Here is a 21,087-nt window from a genome sequence, read left to right on the forward strand (position 1 = left end):
ATCTATCTATGTATCATTTATCATCTACCTCTGCTTGCAAATAAAAAAATAACATTTTTTAGAAAAATAATTAATTATGGGGTTGGAGAGATGGCTCAGCAGTCAAAAGCACTTGCTTGCAAAGTGTGATGGTCTGGATTTGATTGCCCAGTACCCTCAGAAAGCCAGATGCACAAAGTGGCACATGTATCTTGAGTTTGTTTACAGTGTTAGGGGCCCCTGCCATGTCTATATTCTCTCTCTCTTTCTGTCTGTCTGTCTGTCTCTCTCTCTCATAAATAACTAAAATATTTGTAAAAAGAGCTTGGGAAGATAGCTAAGCTATTGGTTAAGGTGCTTGCCTGCAAAGCCTAATGACCCGTGTTCAATTCCCCAGTACCCACATAAAACCAGCTGCACCAAGTGGCATATGCATCTAGAGTCCATTTGCAGTGGCTAGAGACCCTGGTGCATCCATTCTTTCTGTCTGTCTTTCTTCTATCTGTCTCTGCTTACAAATAAATAAAATCACAAATCAGAAATATTGTTAAAAAGGGTCTTACTGAACAGGGACAGATTTTTTCTTTTCATATTAGTCCTTAAACAATATAGTCAACAATACTATTTACATGTCTTTTACATTGTGTTAGATATTATGAATACTCTAGAGATTATTTTTAATGTTTTTTAAATATTTTTATTTAGTTATTTGAGAGAGAAAGAGAAAGAGGGAGAAAGAGAGCGAGCATGCCAAGGTCTCTAACCACCTGAAAAGAACTCCAGACACATGCACCATCCTGAGCGTCTGGCTTTATATGTGTACTAAGGAATCAAACCTGTACTTTAGGCTTTGCAGGCAAGCACTATAACCACTGAGCCACCTCTTCAGCCCCATAGATACTATTTTTAAAGTATATTGGAAAAATATTCATAGGTTCTATGAAAAATGCAAGAACAATTTTTAGTCAACCATTTGAGTATCTACCAATTTTGGCACCTGCAATAGGTCCAAGAATATGAAATGATGTTGTATTCAGACAAGATGTCCAAAATTTGTTTCAAAATATCATCAAAGTGGGTATAATTCAAACAAGATTCCCCAGGTATTGGTAATTATAATTGTGTATAGTTTACATGAATAAGTAATAATACACATCAGGCATTCTGTATACACTTCATATTTTCAATAACAAAAAATTAGAGTGCTAACAGGCATAGTGGCATACGCCTTTAATCCCAGCAAGCATATGGGAGTCAGAGATAGAAGAATTGCCGTTAGTTCAAGGCCACCCTGACACTATATAGTGAATTCCAGGTCAGCCTTGGCTAGAGTGAGACCCTACTTTGGAAAAAAACTATAGTGCTAGAACGTATTTTTCCTTTCTAAACTTGAAGAAAAATTATTTTATGATGCTGTAAAATAGAACATATATTCAGGGTTTAGTTGCAAATTTCATCCCTTCTTTAGTCAGGAAGATGACCAGTTCCAGACAAGCCATTTCCACAAGAGGACTTTGCAGTGTCGTTTTACTCTAAACTGACACAATACTTTGGAGATAAATCTACCTTAGATGACCAGATTTAGTGAGACTGTCTGAACAGGGGCATTTGGTGGAAATGTGGTCATGATTCTGGATTAGACACCAGGAATACATGTTAGGTGAGGTGACTAAACTATACAGAAAAGGCTTACAGCGCCCCTATGTGGCCAGTACAGGTTAAGACAAGTGGTGATTTTCTCAATATGCAAAAGCCGCCTAATCAAGACTGTTCAAGAATATTCACTCTGCCAAGTCTGATACTCTTGTATGTTAATTCAAACCACTCATCTTAATAATAACAAAAAATAAATTTTTGACAAAATTTTTAAGAGGACAATAACCAAAAAATCTTCAACAACAGTGCTTTAAAATGATTGAATAGTTTGCACGTTTATGATTCTATATGTCAACTTTTGCAAATACTATGCTAGAGTTAACAGTATACTTATAGACTCAATCACCCAGTATAGTGGGTGATATCAGGAGAAAAATGCAAGTGGGATTGGCAGAAAAGGAGGAATTTTTTAATGTTTTTGTTTTATTTTTATTTATTTATTTGAAAGTGGCAGGGAGACAGAAAGAGAAAGAGGCAAAAAGATAGAGAGAAAGAATGGGTGCACCAGATCCTCCAGCCACTGCAATCAAAGTCAAGATGCATACGCCACCTTGTGCATCTGGCTTATGTGGGTACTGGGGCATCAAACCTTGAACCCAAGTCATTAGGCTTCACAGGCAAGTGCTTAACCACAATCTCTCCAGCCTGTTTTTTTGTTTGTTTGTTTGTTTGTTTTTCACCCTAGCTCAGGCTGACCTGGAATTCACTATGTAGTCTCAGGGTGGCCTTGAACTCTCAGTGATCCTCCCACCTCTGCCTCCCCAGTGCTGGGTTTAAAGGTGTGCGCCACCACGTCTGGCCCAAATTTTTTTAATTCACTATTTACAGTGAAACAAAAACCTGGCATAGAGCCAATGGTGCAAATGGACTGATAAACGTGAGTAACTCAAATGTCTGTGTTTGAGTTTGGAAGGAAAGGAAGAGCGCAAGGCAGGAAACAAGAGCAGTATTCTGAATCTAAAAGCACTAGTCTGGTCTCAACATAATGGTGCTTGACTTCCCTGAACTCACTTCTCAGCAGAGGGTCCATGTCACCTCGCACCTGGTATAGTTCGTCAGCTAGTCAAGCAACCACCACTGGACATCTGAGAAGCTTCAGGCACACCTCTCCTTTCAGAGATGAGGCTGCTGTCTTTGGCTAACTTCCCTGGCACTGCTGCAGATGCACCGTCAGGGGCAAGGGCCTGGTTGGGATCCGGTACCCACAGATAACGGCCATTGCGAAGGTGGAGTGATTTCCGTAGGCTGTGCCTGTACCCTGCAGCTGGACGACGGGCTTCAGAGTAACAAGCAGCACAGCGCCTTCTCGGGGGCCCAACTTAGCCCGCATCAGCAGTGACTGAGGGGCTTCCCAAGGTCAATTTTGGAGTGTGAATCCTGGCAATAAGCCTGCTTAGCCAGCTGTCCAAAGGATTTTGAGGTACAGTGTACTGTGGGAACCACTGAGTCAAAGTGGTGAAGAGAGGAAACAAACTAGAGTTACATAATATTTGCGGGTCTTCCATTCAAATAACTAAAGATTTTAATTTTAAGTTAAATATAAGTATATCCTGAGCTGGAGAGATGCCTCAGCGGTTAAAGGCACTTTTGCAACGACTGACAGCCTGTGTTTGATACCCCGGTGCCTACATAAAGTCAGATGTACAAAGGGAAATATGTATCTGGAGTTCATTTGCAGTGGCAGGTGGTATACCCACCTCTCTCTCCCTCTCTCTCTCTCTCTCCTTTCCTCCCTCCCACCTCTCTCAAATAAATATGCCAAGGATTTACTCACACTTTTAAATAACAACTCTGAATATTAATGGTCTGAACTCTCTAGTCAAAAGTCACAGACTAACAGGCAACGCGCTCAAACAAGATCCATCGCTTTGCTATCTTCCAGAGTCACTTCACAGTCAAAGACAGACACTACCTTAGGATGAAAGAAAAGCATTCCAAGTAATGGAAAGGGGAAACAATAAGGAGTAGCTACTCTAACATCTGATGAAGTAATCTTCAAATGAAAATTAATAAGAAGAGATAAAGAAGGTCACATTATACTAATCAAAGAAATAATAGGCCAAAAGAACATTACAACTCTAAACATATATGGACCAAACACAGGTATACCTGATTTTATAGAACAAAATTTACTACTTGTAAAGTCAGAGATGAATCCTAACACAGTAATAGTGGCTGGCTTCAATCCTCTACCATCATCAGCAGACAGGTTATTTAAACAGAAAATAAAGAAAGGATGGTCTTTAGAGACATCATCAAGCTAATAGACAAAACAGACATTCACAGAACCTTCCAACCAAGCTCTCCACAATACACATTCCTCTCAGCAGCCAATGGAACTCTCTTTAAAAACATCACAAAATCAGATTGAAATAACTCCTTAAATTTTATCAGACCACAGGGCAATAAAATTATAAATTAACAAAAGAAACCAGGAAATGCATAAACTCTTAGAGACTGAGCAACACACTATTAAACAATGAATATGTCATTCAAGAAATCAAAACAGTAATAAAAAAAATCCTATAGCTGAATTAAAATGAAAATGCAATATACCAAGATCTGTGGGGCACAATGGAAAAGTCCTCAGAGGGTCCATTGACATTCATAGATCTAAATTTCTACATTACAAAAACAGAGAGATCTCAAATAAATAGCTTAATGATACTTAATGAAAACCTTGTGAAAACAAAAACTAACCAAACTGAAAAGCACCATAAGGAAAGAAATAATCAAGATCAGGGTAGAAATCAATGAGTAGAAACAAACAAAAAACCTCCCTCCCCACTCCCCCCAAAAATCAAAAGAATGAATGAAAAAAAGAGTTGGTTCTTTGAAAAGGCAAACAACATTGACAAAACTTTAGCCAAAATAGCAAAAGAAAAGATAGAGAGAGCGAGAGAGGAGTCTAGTCAATAACATCAATAAGAGATGTAAAAAGAGGAATTTCAATAGATACAAATGACATTGAGGAAATTCTTCAAAAACATGTATTCCACCAAATTGGAAAATCTACAAGACATGGATGAATGCATTGACTCATATGGCCTACCAAAGTTAAATGATTATGAGATAAATAAGCTTAACAGATCTGTAACAAACAATGAGATTGAAGTAGCAATAAAAAATCTCCTACTCTGAAAAGTTCAGGTCCAAATGAGCTCACTGAACAATTCTATCAGACAGTTATACAAGAACTGAAACCACTGCTATTCAAATTATTCCATAAAATGGAAAATGAGGGAATGCTTCATAACTCCTATTAAGCCAGCTTGCACAAAGTGCACAACCAGATACTCAACAGAAGAATAAACATAAACATAAAATAATAAACATAGGTACAAAAGTTGTCACTAAGATACTTGTGAACCAAATTCAACAATATGTACAGATCATCTACCTCAACCAATTAGGTAGATATTCAGGATGCCTCAACATATAAAAAATCAAAAACTGCAATATAACACATAGACTCATGGATAGAAGTCACATGATCATTTCAAGAAATACAGAAAAGGGGCTGGAGAGATGGCTTAGCGGTTAAGCACTTGCCTGTGAAGCCTGAGGACCCCGGTTCGAGGCTCGATTCCCCAGGACCCACGTTAGCCAGATGCATAAGGGGGCGCACGCATCTGGAGTTCGTTTGCAGTGGCTGGAGGCCCTGGCGCGCCCATTCTCTCTCTGTCTATTTGCCTCTCTCTCTCTCTCTCTCTCTCTCTCTCTCTCTCTCTCTCTCTCTCTCTCTGTCACTCTCAAATAAATAAATAAAAATGAACAAAAAAAATTAAAAAAAAAAAGACATACAGAAAAGGCCTTTGCAAAATCTAACATCTCTTCATGGTAAAAACACTGGAGAGACTGGGAATGGAGAGAACATACTTCAGCATAATAAAGGCAATATATAACAAACCTACGGTTCAAGTTCATATAAATAGAGAGAAGTTGTGCCTCTACACTCTGAACTGCACTTGCAGGAAAAGTAACACGTGTTAATCATCATGTTAATTAAGGTAAGACATACTCAGGAAGAGAAACGTCAGGTTTTCTCTCATCTGTAGATGGTAAGTTAAGTATGAATTGATTTATTTACTTCTTGAGGTTAGAAGGAAGATTATGAGGGGGAGTGTATTACTTACGGTTGTCTAGGAGAACAGAACCAGTAGAATGTATGCATATATATATATATATATATATATATATATATATATATATATATAATGTTTATTCTTATTACTAAATGAATATATATTAAAAGGGGCCCTACTAGATTTACCTACGTGATCTGGGCTAGGTAGTCCAACAATGGTTGTCTGTAAACAGGAGAGTGTGAGAACCCAGTAGCTGCTCGTCACCAAGGCTGGATGCCTCAGCAGTCTTCGCCTGGCAGTGAAGGCCTGGAGAACTCCTGAAGAACCACTGGTCTCCAGTCCACACAGGAAGGCTGTAGAAGCTGGGTTCCAGTGCAAATGGAGGGTGGCAGCCACAGGACAGATGGAGTAGCCGGCAATGAGCAAGGACAACCAGGCAAAAGGCCCAGCCTTTTCCTACATGGGCTGCCACCCGAAGGGCCGCCTGTGCTAGGGGAAGGGCTTTCTCCCTCTGCTCACCCTTCCTGGGAATCCCTCACACACCTGCCCTGGAGGCATGTGTCTTACTTGATTCCTGATCTGCTCTGGTTGATAATAGTAATTAACCACCAGGAGAGTATGTTCTAAAGAACAAGAGAGAGTAGTGGAAGTAAAAATTATATTTTTTCTCACATATGGAATCTATATTTAATTCTACACACACACACACACACACACACATGCACAGAGCAAAAGAGAGACAGAGAGCACGGGGGGGGGCGCTATTTGGGGAAGAAGAAGAGTAACAAGCCAAGGCAAGGGGAGACAGGTGGGGGCAGTGGAGAAGCAACAACACGGTCAGCACGCGATGAAGTACATGCATGAAAACAGCACAATGGCACCTATCATCTTGTATGTCAACTAAAACAGGTTTAACTCATTTTTATTTACGTTGCTGGCTTGAAAAAGACTTAGCCCTGGTTAGACAAAAAATACTTCAGTCATCTAAACCACATCTGGACACATCTGAGCCAGGAAAGACATGCATGATAAAGGAAATTACTTTGGAAAATTTGCTGTGTTGGATTGACTGTCATTAGTTCTGGTAATTTCCAGATATCACAAATCCAATTTTCATTTCAAAGATACGAACACTGGTTTTCATGGAAAGGCTTGAATTAATATAACAAATGACTTGCAATGTCTGAATTACTAAATTCATTGCCTTCCAGATCCCCTAAATAAGTATATATGTATTTTTAAGTTTTGTATTTCCAAATCAAAAAAAAGGTATGATATAGATATATATTAATGCTAATCTCACTCTGGCTAGAGAAGCTTCTCTTTTCAGATGGTGATGACCACTGGGATGACCCACAAGGCAACATAGTGCTGAGAAGAAGGGACGGAGGAGTGTCCAGCACTGAAACATCTCTATCACACCCTCCAAAGCTCAGGGTCCATTGTGGAAGAGGTGGTGGGAAGAATGTAAGAGCCAAAGGAAGGGTACCATGCCTTATGTACAACTGTTCTGACAGAAATTGGCCTCGATATCCAAGACCTCGCAGTGCTTAGCAATACCTACACAAGACCCTCATAATAGGAGAAAAAGACGATGACATCAAGTTAAAAGAGACTAACCAGGCGTGGTGACGCACGCCTGTAATTCCAGCACTCGGGAGGCAGAGGTCCATTGCCGTGAGTTCGAGGCCACCTGAGACTCCACAGTGAATTCCAGGGCAGCCTGGGCTAGAGTGAGACTCTAGGTTGTCTACCTTGAAAAACCAAAAAAATTAAATTAGATAAAAGAGAGAATAATGGAGGGAGGGAGGGGATACGACGAAAAGCAAAGTTATGAAGGGGAAAGCAGGGAAAGGGGAGGGAAATACCATGATTTGTTGTTAAGTATAGAAGATATGTGTGTGTGTGTGTGTGTGTGTGTGTGTGTGTGTGTGTGTGTATAGATAGATAGATAGATAGATAGATAGATAGATGGATGGATGGATGGATGGATGGATGGATGGATGGATGGATGGATGGATGGATGGATGATAGATAGGTAGATAGATAGATAGTATGACCCATTGCCTCAGTTCAGTGCACACTGTGCAGAAGAGAAAGGGAGCAGGTAAGCCCTTCAGGGGGTGGAGGCGGGCTGGAGGCCGTGGGTCACCCGGGGGTGGAATCTGAGGTTTTGCCTCCTATTTCCTGCTGCCACGCTCCGTGCCAGTGGTGGGCTGCGAACCCAGGACCCAGAGGCCAGAGCAAACGCCTCGTTCCTCAAGTTGCCGGTTGTCAACGGTTAAGTCCCAGTGAGACCAGTAGCGGAGCGGGGGAGCTGCGTCCACGATACGGTTCCCGGAGGAGCGAGAGTCTGCAGAATGCTGCAGAACGCCGAGGCCCGCGCAGACGTGACGGCGCCCGAGGAAGCGCGCCTCTCCGCCTTGATCAGCCTGTGGCGCACACGCGCTGCACCATCGTGGTGCGTGCACCCACGGATTTGCACAGCCAGCTCTCGATTTTGACAAAGGAAAAGTTAAGCATTAGGGACCAGAAAGATAGCTGCGTAGGTAAAGTGCTCACCGCGCAAGCGTGAAGACCCGGGTTCAGGTCCCCAGAGCCCCTGTCCAGCGAGCGCCCCGCACTGCAGTGCGCGCTCGTGCTGGCGCCCGGAGGGCGAGAACAGGGCACCCCGGCCTCACTGGCCAGCTCATCCCGCGGACACAGAGACCCTGTCTCAAAAAATTAGGGAGAGGGTAATAGAGGAAGACCCCCCCCCCCGACCTCTAGCTTACACACACACACGCACACACACGCACGCACGCACGCACGCTCACCTTACAGTGGGCCTGACACCAGGGGTCAGGGATTGATCGTTGCATTGTGCTGCCGCCCAGTGGGAAGAGTTGGTAATTATCCAGACTGAACTGTAATGTAAGATTGGTTGGGCAAAGATGTTCTCTGAACTGTTTCTGGTTCTCTCTCTCTCCCTCTCTTTCTTTGCTCCCTCCTTCCTTTTTCTTTCTTTCCTTTCTCCTTTTCTCTTTCTTTCCCTCCCTCCCTCCCTGATTCTCTGTGTGAGAGAGAGGGAGAGAACTGAACCCACAGCCACCTTATGCTTGCTACACAAGCAGTCTTGCACTGAGCCACTCCCTCACCCTCTTTTGACTTTTTTTCTTAAGCTTGAGACAGGTTTTCATTCCATTGACCAGGCCAGCCTTGAACTAACTCTGCAATCCATGTGGGCTTTGAACCTGCGATCATCCTGAATGTCCGGAACTGCAGACCTGCACAGCCAAGCCACACTTATTTCCAGCCTTCTTCCTTAGACCAGAGGTAGGAAATCGTGCATGTACCAAGCTCTTCTGACAGTGTCGTCTGTGCGAACAAATTGAGAGCAACTCACTCAGCCCGGATTTGGTAAATTTCATATCCCATATGCTATTATTGAAAAATAAGATTCCTAGAGGCTATGTAAAGCTGTGTGAAGTCCATAGCAAGAAGGCTCGCCCCTCCCTGCCTTGTCTTCCAGCACCAATAACATCTTTCTCACTGGATGAGCTCTCAAGTGACCATTCCTTCCTAAGGATTAGTATAAGATTGCTAAACCAAATACATACTCCTGCCTTTTGAAAAACAAAAAGTGGAAATAGGTCTTCAGAGCATGAGTTGAAATTGTTGATTATTTATTTAGCTCGCTTTCTTTGTAATTACATTTAGCCCACACTGCTGTTTGTAACCCTGTCATGGCTCCTCAGCTCCCCCGCCATCCCCCCCCACCCCCACAGACGGTGAGCCGCTAGGGAGGAAAACACGGCAAATGTTCTTTTCTTTTAAGCTTGATGTATAGGAACCTCCATCCTCTGCCCACTGTCTCACCCCCTAATCTCAATGCCTCTCTTCCTCTCTCTTGTTCCTCCCTCCCATGCTGTATCTGTGTATCAGAGATGTGTGTGCATGTATGTGCCAGTAAAGAATTCCACACTTGGTGTTTTTTTTCCATTTTGACATTTTCATACATATACTTTGATCTTATTCCCTGGAATTAACCTTTCTTATCTAACTCCCACTAATATCCTCCTTCCCCCATTAATCCCTGTGGTGGTTTGATTCAGGTGTCCCCCATAAACTTAGGTGTTCTGAATGCTAGGTTCCCAGCTGATGGGGATTTGGGAATTAATGCCTCCTGGAGTGTGTGTATTGTTGGGGGTGGGCTTATGGGTGTTAAAGCCCGTTTCCCTAGGCCAATGTTTGGCACACTCTCCAGTTGCTATTGTCCACCTTATGTGATGTCCAGGAGGTGATGTCCACTCTCTGCTCATGCCGTCATTTTCCTCTGCCATCGTGGAGCTTCCCCTTGAGCCTGTAAGCCAAAATAAATCTCTTTTCCCCAGAAGCTGATCTTGGTTGGGTGGTTTCTACCAGCAATGTGAACCGGACTACAACAATCCCCACCTTATTTGAGTGCCTTTTAAAACCTACTGAGTTAAAGTAGGGTTGTTTGCATGCTCATAGGTGGAAGGTTATTTGCTGCGGAATGGGCCCTTACCAGTAGCTACACCTCTAATGAATGCGGCTTCCCATCTCCCAGCAAACATTAGTTGACATTAGGTAACGTGGGATGCCTAGGATCTCGTGTATCCTTCCCTCATCAACGGAGAATTATTGACACGTGCGTGAGATTACGGCTGCCGTGAGTTCATGAGCGTAATGGCTGTGCAGCAGCCAGAGTGCTTCGCAGCCCTCCTCCCCGCTCTCCAGCTTTAACCTTCTGGCCCTTCATGTTAAAGGTTTCCTGAGCCTTGGAGAAGTTGTTTAGATGTTCTGTTTGCAGCTGAGCACATAGTTATTACTTCTTCTCAGCAATTTTGCCAGCTATGCACCTCTGCATTACCTTTTAACCATTACAGTAAGAAACTTCTGTCATTGAGGCTTCAAGCAGGACTAATTTGTGTTTTGAATGCTGTCCATGTAGCATAAACCCACCACTAGGTTCCCCTCTTGGGCCCATGCCCCTAGCCATAGGCTTTTGACCACATTTACAATACCAAGCATGAATCCCTCCTGTGCAGGGAATCAAATCCAATCAGAAGGCAGTTGGTTACTCCCCTAACACTCATGCCACTGCTGTACCAATGGGCATATCTTGCTTGGCAAGTCAGTCATGAAAAGCAGAGGGTCTCCAGCTGGGTAGGACTATCGCTGGCTTTTCTGCCCTGCAACTTGCATAGCACCTCCGCTGTGAAGAAAACCGGCCAGCAGGAAGGAATCACCTCGCCGGCAGCTTCACTGCTCTACGTCTCCCAACCAAAGCATGTGTCTTCAGCAACAGGGACTTACCATCTAGTTTCGGTGGGCAGCTGAGAAGCTTGGCAAAAGCCGTATTGTCTCAGGGGCCTCCGTAGCCTCCCTGACAGACAGCTCGTGGCAAAGTGGCTCATCCCTGGCACTGGAATTCATGATTAGCATGTGGCTTCCACCCTTAGTTCTTCAGTCACAATTACTTTCATTCATGGAGATATTTTAGAAGAAAGTTTGTGTTTTATTTCTACTCATGGGAAATTACTATTTGTAGGCAGAGTTGCCTATGTCATAAGCATACTGTGCTCACTGGTAGAAAGTTATCAAATAATTTTGAAATTATTTTTTTTCCTGTCTTCACTCTCCACCTTGTTTTGGTCATTTGCTTTGCGTTCTAACATGATCCTTTGACACTTTTTAGTTTGCACTTAGCTGCTCATTTTGGATGGAATAGTCCTCATGAGTTCAACTGTGAACTGGTCTCTTTGGTCAGTTGGAGTGTGGTACAAGAAGGGAGTTCTAGACAAAGTACTTTCTTGCCCTCCAGGACCCAGTGCCTCACTACTTACTGACCACTGTCATTACTGTATTATTACATCATGAGGAACTGCGATCGCTGATGGCTGGGGGTAAACAGCGTTTGGCAGGGAAACAGCTGTGACCACTTCAGAAAGCAGTTTCCTTTGAATGTTGTGGCCACCCACTTCCTAGCTGGCTAAGATCCCAAGTTCTTAGGAATTATTTCCCAGGGAACAGAAGAGCAATTAAAACTTGAAAACAAGTCTTTTGCATGTCTAGCCCTTCCTCTGGTACCTGGAAGACCTTCCATAAATGCTACATGACACTAATGCCAATGCTGCTTCTAATCTAGGCTGCATCCATGCTACATTCTATCAGTCTCACTCTGGCCTGGTATAGTCTCATCTAGCCTTCCTTAAATTCTTTCTTCATACTACAGGTTTTTCCTGTTTTCTTCTCTTGAGATCTGATCTGACCACGAGTCTTCACTTTCTTAAAGATCATCAGTGGGGGCTGGAGAAATGGCTCAGTGGTTAAAGGTGCTTGGCAACATGCTGACCCAGGTTCAATGTCCTAACAACCACATACTTACTCACGCATCTGAGACCCCACTGTACCCATGACAATGAGGCAGAGAGGGGAGATCTCAGGCTCACAGGGCAGCTCGTCTGGCAGTCTGTTTACAGTGGCAGAGATCCGTCCCAAAGTACAGCACAAACACCGTGAAGCTGCCTCTGGCCTCCACGTGTGCAATGACACATGCACCCTCTTTATACCCCAATAACCTGCCAAGACGTGCGCAGTGGCTCTCGGACGCCCTACTCTTTACAGAGCGTGCCCTTTCAGCTGCTATTTTATGAACTGTCCGTTTGCAGCCTGGGCCCTCATCACTGAACTCACCCTTCAGTACTTCCTCAAGCAGGGGCACTCCCTGTTGTTTCCAGTATACCTTCTCACCTACACACCTTACAAAACCTGGCCCTTGGAGTCATCAAGCATCTTCTCCCCTCTGACTTCTAACCCAGGTCAAGTGCTCTCTGACTGTCCTCACGGCTTTTGTTTCATGCTTCTGACATTGCGACGCATGTGTATAATGCATTTTGATCTTATTCCTCCCATAGTTTGTTAAAAATTCCCATGGGCTAGAGAAATGACTTAGTGGTTAAGTTGCTTGCCTGCAAAGCCAAAAGACTCAGATTCGATTCTCCAGGTCCCACGTAAGCCAGATGCACAAGGTGGCACGTTTGAACACAAGGAGTTCATCTGCAGTGGCTGGAGGCTCTGGCATGCCCCTTCTATCTGCCTCCTTCTCTCTCTCTGCCTCTCCATAATAAATTAATATATATATATATATTTCCCCTCTGACCTCAGATCAAGAATTACTCCCTTGCTCTGTATGTATACTATTTTAAACCTAATTTGCTACATTACTTCCTTGGTTTCTGCTTCCAAACTAAGAATCCCTCACAGAGCAATTACTAGCCTCAGTACTAAATAAAATCTTAAAAAAAAACAAAACAAAAAAGGGGCTGGAGAGAGGGCTTAGCAGTTAAGGCACATGCCTGTGAAGCCTAAGGACCCAGATTTGACTCTCCAGGTCCCACAAAAGGCACATACACATGGTGGTGCATGCGTCTGGAGTTCATCTGCAGTGGCTAGAGCCCTGGTATGCCCATTTTCATTCTCTAATAAAAATGAAAATAAAATATTTTAAAAAAATAATGCTCAGTAGTTATTAGTGCCAAGGATTTTAGAACCTTAAAACAGGTGCCTGAAAGCATAAATAGGATTGTGACATGCAGACACTGCACTCTTTGCTGGGAGCCTCCCAGCCCTTCCTTCCTTCCTGTGAGCACTAAGGTCTCAGCAACACCTCTCCCCAGAGACCCGCCTCAAACACCTTGTGTTCCCCTGAGCATTCCCAGACCCCAACATCCAAGCTTTAAAAAATATTTTATTTGCAAGGAGAGCAAATGGGCATACCAGGACCTCCTGCTGCCGCAAACACACTCCAAATGCATGTGCCACTCTGTGCGTCTGGCTCTACGTGAGTCGTGGGGATCTCAACTCGGGTTGGACCCAGGCTATCAGGTCCTCCCAGGAAACCACTTTAAGCCACTAAGCCATCTCCTCAGACGCCTAATAACCACATCGTATCTCAAGACTCTTACCTGAAATTGAGTTTCTCGTCTCAGGAAACAGTAGAGTTGGCACAGTGCAGACACCAGGATGTCACTGCACAATTTCCAATGCTACTTCCTAAAGTGAATAGCAATTTCTACATCTCAAATTCTCATTTTTTAAAACAACACATAGTGACTTTATATGTTTTTATTGTGAAATGATAAAGCACAGAGTACAATATAGTCATACAAACTATATCATGCAACTGGCATGTATTCTCCCCTATCATTTCATAAAGTGAGATAACGCAAGCGCTGCTTGCCATATGCAAATGGCACAAGAAAGGTAGTAGTCATTCAAACACCTGCAACTTGGGGCTGTCTGGACTTAAAACCTTATTTTAAAAATTTCTCAAAGTTGGTCTGTACCTTCAGTGTTCTAGGTGAGACTGTTGGCTCGGTTTACAAAGCTTATCCAGAGACAGGCAGCACTCAGATTTTCACATTGTGTACTCTGTAAACAAACCCGCCTGACTGTGTGAAAGTTTTTCATTAATAGACAGTAACTTTAGGATCTAACATCAATAATGAACTGAACTGTTACCTTCCACTTTCAGCCTACACTAACTGATAATGCAATACAATGAAAATCCAGATTGTGAACTTCTACCAGGCATTTAATGGATGCAAGCAGCACAAAGCTGTATTTCATGAAATGTGATTACCTGGGTGGGGGTGGGGTGGAAGCCCCACTGAGCCAAACAAAGGCATTACAAGACAGCTGGAGGCCTTACACAGATGTTCTATTCTTAATTGCTGTGGTTTGACAAATTTCTCTTGTGCTTCTCAATTATTACAACTTCAAATATAGTTGAAACACGCAAAATTTCTACTTCAGGAGTTCTAAGCATTATTTTTACTATAAACATTTTTTTCTCCCAAATTTAGATGGGAAGACCAGCCTTTGGTATAAATAACTTATTTCCATGACAACAGGTAAAGAATGCTATTAGCGTCCACTATCATTTAAGTCTTTTGGTAAGGGCATAGCTAAAGCCTCTTTACTCTCAGTAAGTGCTCTGGGCTGATGGATAAACACACTAAATTTAACACCCTGGTTGTTTGCAGCTCTGACAAAACCACTATTGGCAGTCATTGTGATGGCCTTCAAGGTGTCTCCTGTCCCAAAAATTGTTAAGGAACGACTATTAATTTTTGAACTGGCCACTAGTCTCAAGGCACGATCAGAAGGCTGGTCTGGTACCACAGTGATTCGCTTAATTAGCATAGTGGCCCTCTCTCTCTCCCCAGGTCCCCCTAAAGTATCGAGAATCGACTGAAAATCCTTGACCGCAGATTCGCAAGCGAACAGCTCCTTGTCCTTCATAAACGCCTCCAGCTGGGGCAGAACCTGCTCCCTCCTCTCTTGCTCTGCTTGCTCCGTGAGCACCTTTTCCTTAAAGATAAAGCGGCAGCCTCCGTAGCTGAGAGCAGACACATAGGTGATCAAAGTAGTGATGTCCAGGTTGACCCTTCGACACACATCCACCTTAATCTCTGTGGGAAACGCAACACTCGCTAGGATATTCTCTCGGTCCACTCTGGTCACCTGCAGAAGCTCCGGGCCCTCGTCATCCGACTCGCTCTCACTCGGCTGCAGCTCTTCCGGGTGCTCCAGCAGGGAGTTGACGGCTACTATGTCTCCTCTCACCGATATGCCCATTTCTTTCAGCTTGTCGGCCATGGGGCTGGAGACGCTGTTGTAAAACGCAAAGATGATGTGAGGGTTGCTGTACTGCACGGGCTGCTGGCGGCTGGCCTGGAGGAAGTCTTCCGCCTGCTCGATGATGCTCTTGTCACCATACTGGCCCCTGCCCAGCCAGATGTTATGCAGCGCTTCCGCCTTGCGGCCAATGGCTTTCACCCACGTGTGGCCTCCATTTGCCACAACATCCACCACCAGGGTCTGCTTTTCTCCCACGGCGTCTGTGTAACCGAAAACGTGGAGAACACTGACGACTTCCTCCAGGTTTTCCGCGGACTCCACGATGGCTCTCAAGTGCGTCAGATTGGTGCTCTGCAAGTGGGACTCCTTAATGGCCACCTTCCCGGCTTCCACCTTCTGCAAGAACTTCAGTTCTGCCTTCAGCTTGCTGCACAGCTTCGCGCCACCTTCTATGCCGCCTTTCCTTGACCGCGACAGCAGCTCGGCCCTGGCGATCAGCTCCTGGGCTATGGCGATTCGCTCGCAGAGCATGGAGTGTGCGGACATGCTGGCAGCATTATTCCCGCCCTGGCAAGAAGCTAGGCCGATCAAGGGGGGCTTCGGAAAGACCCCTTCCTCGCACAGGACGGGGGCCCGTATTTTCGAGCTCTACGCGCGGTCTGCCGGGCCTCATCACAGCCCCGCCATGGCGTCAGGCCGAGCGCCGCCGGGCACATCCTGTGAACGCGGACCGCGGGGTCGGGCCATCCGCCACGTAGGGCATGCCCTGGCTTCTTCCGCGGTCTTACAGCGCTGACCAGCTGCAAGGAAATTCTCTAAAAAAAAAAAAAAATATATATATATATATATATATATATATGTATGTATGTATGTATGTATATATATGGATAGATATAGATATAAATATATATATATATCACACACACAGAGCCCTTCACGGACGTGGGGTCATTTCAGTAAAAAGTTTCGAGCACCAACACACGATGCTGAAAATAGGAAATGAAAACGCAGGCACGCAGGCAGGCCGGCTGGTCGGACACCGTCCACAGCAGGAGCGTCCTGGGCACCGGCCGCGCTGGCCTCTCACCTTCTCCTCCGTGCCGCACGCGCTGCGGCCGGCAATGACGCCGGCGACCCCCCGGCCGTCGCTCGGGCCTCCGCAGGCCGTCCGTCCGTCCCTCGGTCCGCTCGCTGCCGGGAGCCTCACCTGCAGCGCGCAGGGCCGCCAGCCCGACGCCCGGCCGCCGCAACCTCGGCGCCGCGGCGCGCTCCTCCCGCTCCGCGCACGCGCGCGGCCCGACTCCCGCAGCCCCGGGGCGCCGCCCTCCCGGGTCACGTGGTTCCGGGCCGGGAGCTTCCCAGGCGCCTGCGCGAACGCTAGAGGCGGGCTGACGCCCTGGCGGCCATGTTTGTTGAGGGTACGCGGCCAGCGCCAGGCGCAGAAGCTGAGCGGGAGTCTGCAAGGGATTCGCAGAACCGGCACTGCCGCAGCCGTGGGGCCCGCGCGCCGCCGCGTGGTTTTCTCTCCTCCTTGGCGGTGGGCCGTGGGGACGGCCTTGTAACAAAACTAGAGACGTCACAGGTCGCAGGCTTCCACCTCAGGCATTTTCAGTTTCTAAGCTTTACAGAAGGGATTCTGAGACACTGGGCTATTTAACCAAACCCAAAGTTACCCACAAAGATTAGGTTTGGAAAAGCAAAGCTAAATTTAAATACAGCAGCTTCCCAATTAAAATGTGTCTCATGGATCCTGCTGCTCCCTTTCCAAATCCTACTTGAAGGACATAAAGAACTGTTAAAAGAAAAGGGATAACCCAAGATAACAAAAAGAACTGGAGGTGATTGAAGACAAGATACTCCACCAAAACATTCTTTTGTTTTGAGACAAGCTGACCTGGAACTCACTCTGTAACCCAGGCTGTCAGTCCTAACTCAGTCTTCCAAGTGCTGGGATTAAAGACATGTTCTGTCATGCCTGATTATCCAGACATTTTTTAACATGACAGGAACAAGCGCAGTGCTTACTGTGTGGCTAACACTCTTTGGACTGCTTTAGATTGTAACTTACTGTGTCCTCTTTACCAGAAATATATATATGAATGAGCTACAAAGAAGTTATTTAAAATCAGGCCGCCTTGGAGATAAAGTCAGCAAAGTCTAGCCCAAATTCCTGGAACTTGAAATTCAGATCCTGGGAATACAGAACTGAGAAAAAACTGAAAGCAGATTGCTTAAGGAACACTTCCAAGTCCCCCCTTCCATCCAGTGCAGCCGGGCCAGCCTTCCCAAAGCAGAGATGTAATGTTGGACATAGGGGAAACAGGGATTCAAGACTTACTGGCCCAAGAAAAGATGGGAAGAGGTGCCATTATGAAGTGAAATTTTCCTTCTCTGCCCTTCCAGTGATAGTGGTTCTCCTTCTCAAAGACACTGTGTGTGTGTGTGTGTGTGTGTGTGTGTGTGTGTGTGTGTGTGTGCCGCCCTTCTCCATCTATGATGGAGTGTTAAACTAAATAGCGTGCAGGTGACAATAGCTTACCTGCGTGAGATGATGAGGGCAGTTTCCACTTCAGGTCCAGAATCCAGAAGCCGGCTTTTCAAAGCATTCCTCCTCATCTTTTGACTCTTACCTTCTTGCCTGCAGGCTTTTCTGGGCCTTGGAGGGTATGGTAGAGATGTTTTATTTAACAGTGAACACTGTACAGTCTTACTCCCACTGCTTTGATGTATTTTTAAATTTTTACTTACTTGAGAAAAAGAGGGAGGGAGAAAGCCAGGTGTGGTGGCGCACACCTTTAATCCCAGCACTCGTGAGGCAGAGTTAGGAGGATTGCTGTGAGTTTGAGGCCACTACATGTGAGACCCTGCCTTGAAAAACCAAAAAGAAAAAAAAAAAAAAAAAAAGGAAAGGAGACAGAATGGGTATGCCGGAGCCTTCAGCCACTGCAAACAAAATCCACACACATGTGCCACCCAGTGCACTTTGATGTATTTTGATTCTCTTCAGAGTAAGACTACCAATAGCAAAAATAAGTTTCTTTGGCCAAAGGCGAAAGCAGCACTAATCTATAGGCATAAATATTTATAGGGCACAACATACATTTTGTCAAACAGTAGTAGTTTCCCTCTAGGGCCCGTGACCTTCCCAGCCATAGGTTGTTGAATAAGTTTTAGTACCAGGCGTGGATTTTCCCCTCCATAAAGCAGGCCTCAAATCTATGGAGAGCAGCTGGATGCCTTGTAGCATATCATGCCACTGCTGCACGTTGGCAAATCCTGACTAGCTGATGAGCTATGGGCAGAAGGGGCTCCTGCTGGGAAGGACTGTTGTCTTTTCTCCCCAGCAGCCTGCGTAAAGCACTTTCTAGCACTGTGACAACTACCGTGCAAGGCTTGCAACTGATTCCAGCTTTTTTCTGTGTCCTGTAACCACCACATTGCTATCTTCAGAAACAGGGTTGTACCATCTAGTTCTAGTGGGTAATCCAGAGGCCTGGCAATAACACACACACATTATTTGGAGAGGTCAGTGGAAGTTGGTTAGGAGCCTCCCTGACCAATAAATTAGAGGTTCTCAACTCTGACACTGAGATTTTCCTCTCATAACCTGACTTCTGGGGATGGTTTAAGGAGAGATGGCAGAACACAGAAAAGTAGCTCAGAAGTGAAATTAGCTCACTTTTAAAACATCAGTGCATGAATTGGAAAAGTCCATTAGAAAGCAGGATAAAGGTTTGAAAACTTGGGCTGAAGAGATGGCTTAGAGGTTAAAGTGCTCGACTGCAAAGCCCAAGGGCCCAGGCTGGATTCTCCAGGACCCACATAGTCAGATGCAGAAGGTGGCAAATGTATCAGGAGCTCATTTGCAGCAGTTGCAGGCCCGGGTGTACCCACCCTCTGTTTGCCTCTTTCTCTCTCTCTCAAACAAATAAAATAAAAATATTTAAAAAATAAAGTTGTGAAAAATAAAGCAAAACCAAAAGGTTCAGTATTCAACTTGACTGGACTTTAGAAGCACCTGGGAAACACACCTCTGGTCATGTCTGCAAGTGCATTTCCACAGATGTTTGACTGAGGGAAGCCCCACTCTGAAGGTAGACTGGGTAAGAGGAAAAAGGAGCAGAAAAGCCTGATGGGCGAGCTGCAGAGAGATGGTAACCAGGAACTTGCGCTCCAGCCACAACAGCAGAGGTGACCTTGGTGTTACCCTGCCTGCCGTGATGGACTGTGCCCCACAATATGAACCACAATACACGTTTCCTCCTCACAACAGCGGGCAGAGTAACTAATACAGGGACAGTTAAGACTAGTTACTGGAAGTAGAATTCTAACGCAAGCGTGAGGCAAGCACCCTCCATGTACTTAGGCAGCCCCCTGACCCCAGTTTGCTTCTTTACAAGCTGTGCAGGAAAGTTTGCAAACACTGGCAGAAGAAAAAAAAAAAAAAAAGAGGAGGGTGAGGTTAAGTACTAAAAGCCAGTGGTTTCCTTGAAATAACTGAGTAAGTGAAGGTCCCTCTGGCATTCTCTTATGACCTACTTGAGGTTCAATTTATCAGCATTTCACCATAAAGCACAGTTAAGACATTTCATTTTCCCTTTCCAGATTGCCTATGTAAATTTTAATCAGGTCCATGTTTCTCTGCTAATATTGATATGGGAAATAAAATTCATGATTAAATAAGGAATTTGGAGACAAAATAAAACAAAGTAATGATAAAAATTTTATGACACAAATTGAAACAAAAGTAGGGAGAGGATATGAACATTAGGAACAAGATTGATCATTAAAATATACAAACTTGAAATGATGTTAAGTTTTGGGAATATGTAAGGATACAGTAAGTCATTATGTCAAAATATTTAATTTCCTCAATATCTGGGACAAAAACAAAGCTTAGCTTTAATACCAATGGGAAGAAATTACTTTGCTAAGTTTTGTGAACAAAGGGACTGGAGATGTCAGCAGCTTTGTACTTAAGACAACTAGGAAGAAAACGACCTGGATCCCATCCACTTGGAATCTCTCTGCACCAAAGGGTGACCTGCCAGTACTGTAGAGGAGCTGACACCTACTCTCCTGTTGTCAATGCATGTATTTGTATTCCAAGTCAGGCGTGTGGCTCATGCCTATGATTTCATCACTAAGACAGGAGGCTGAGCTGAGGTAAGACCTCTGTGAGTTCAAGGTAAGCCTGGGCTAGAGACCCTGCCTTGAGAAAATGTTTTAGGTCTAGAAGGATAGCTTAGCAGTTAAGGACCCAGGTTTGACTCCCCAGTCCCACGCAAGCCACGTGTACAAAGCGATGTATGCTTCTACAATTGTTTTGCAGTGGCTAGAGGCCCTGGCATGCCCATACTCTGTCTTCCTTCTATCTCTGCTTGCAAATAAATTAAATAAAGATCTGAAGATTAAAAGTAATTTGGGGGGGGGGGGGCTAGAGAGATGGCTTAGTGGTTAAGGCATTTGCCTTCAAAGCCAAAGGTCTGGCTCTCCAGGACCCACATAAGACAGATGCACAAAGTGGTACATGCATCTGGAGTTCATTTGCAGGGGCTGGAGGCCCTGCTGTGCCCATTCTCTCTCTCTCAAATAAATAAAATATTTTTAAAAATGATAATAATTTTTTGCATTCTTTTGCTTTTTTAATACTGAACTTTAGAGGGGGCCTAAACACATTCCATAGTAGTTAACATGAAGAACTTAACTGTATTGG

The 21,087-nt window shown here is 44.7% G+C and overlaps 1 protein-coding gene across 1 annotated transcript; it reads right to left on the reverse strand.

Annotated features, from left to right (window-relative positions):
* Window positions 1–13,838: 13,838 nt before the first annotated feature.
* On the reverse strand, window positions 13,839–16,556 carry C16H7orf25 (chromosome 16 C7orf25 homolog). Its single transcript, XM_045136190.1, has 2 exons — window positions 16,459–16,556; window positions 13,839–16,186 (listed from the first exon to the last, which is right to left on the reverse strand). Exon 2 carries the CDS (start codon window positions 15,915–15,917, stop codon window positions 14,655–14,657), a length of 1,263 nt encoding a protein of 420 aa, XP_044992125.1. The 5' UTR covers window positions 15,918–16,186; window positions 16,459–16,556; the 3' UTR covers window positions 13,839–14,654.
* Between the last annotated feature and the right edge of the window lie 4,531 nt (window positions 16,557–21,087).

This window comes from Jaculus jaculus, chromosome 16 (assembly GCF_020740685.1).
Source record: "Jaculus jaculus isolate mJacJac1 chromosome 16, mJacJac1.mat.Y.cur, whole genome shotgun sequence".
Classification (NCBI taxonomy): domain Eukaryota; kingdom Metazoa; phylum Chordata; class Mammalia; order Rodentia; family Dipodidae; genus Jaculus; species Jaculus jaculus.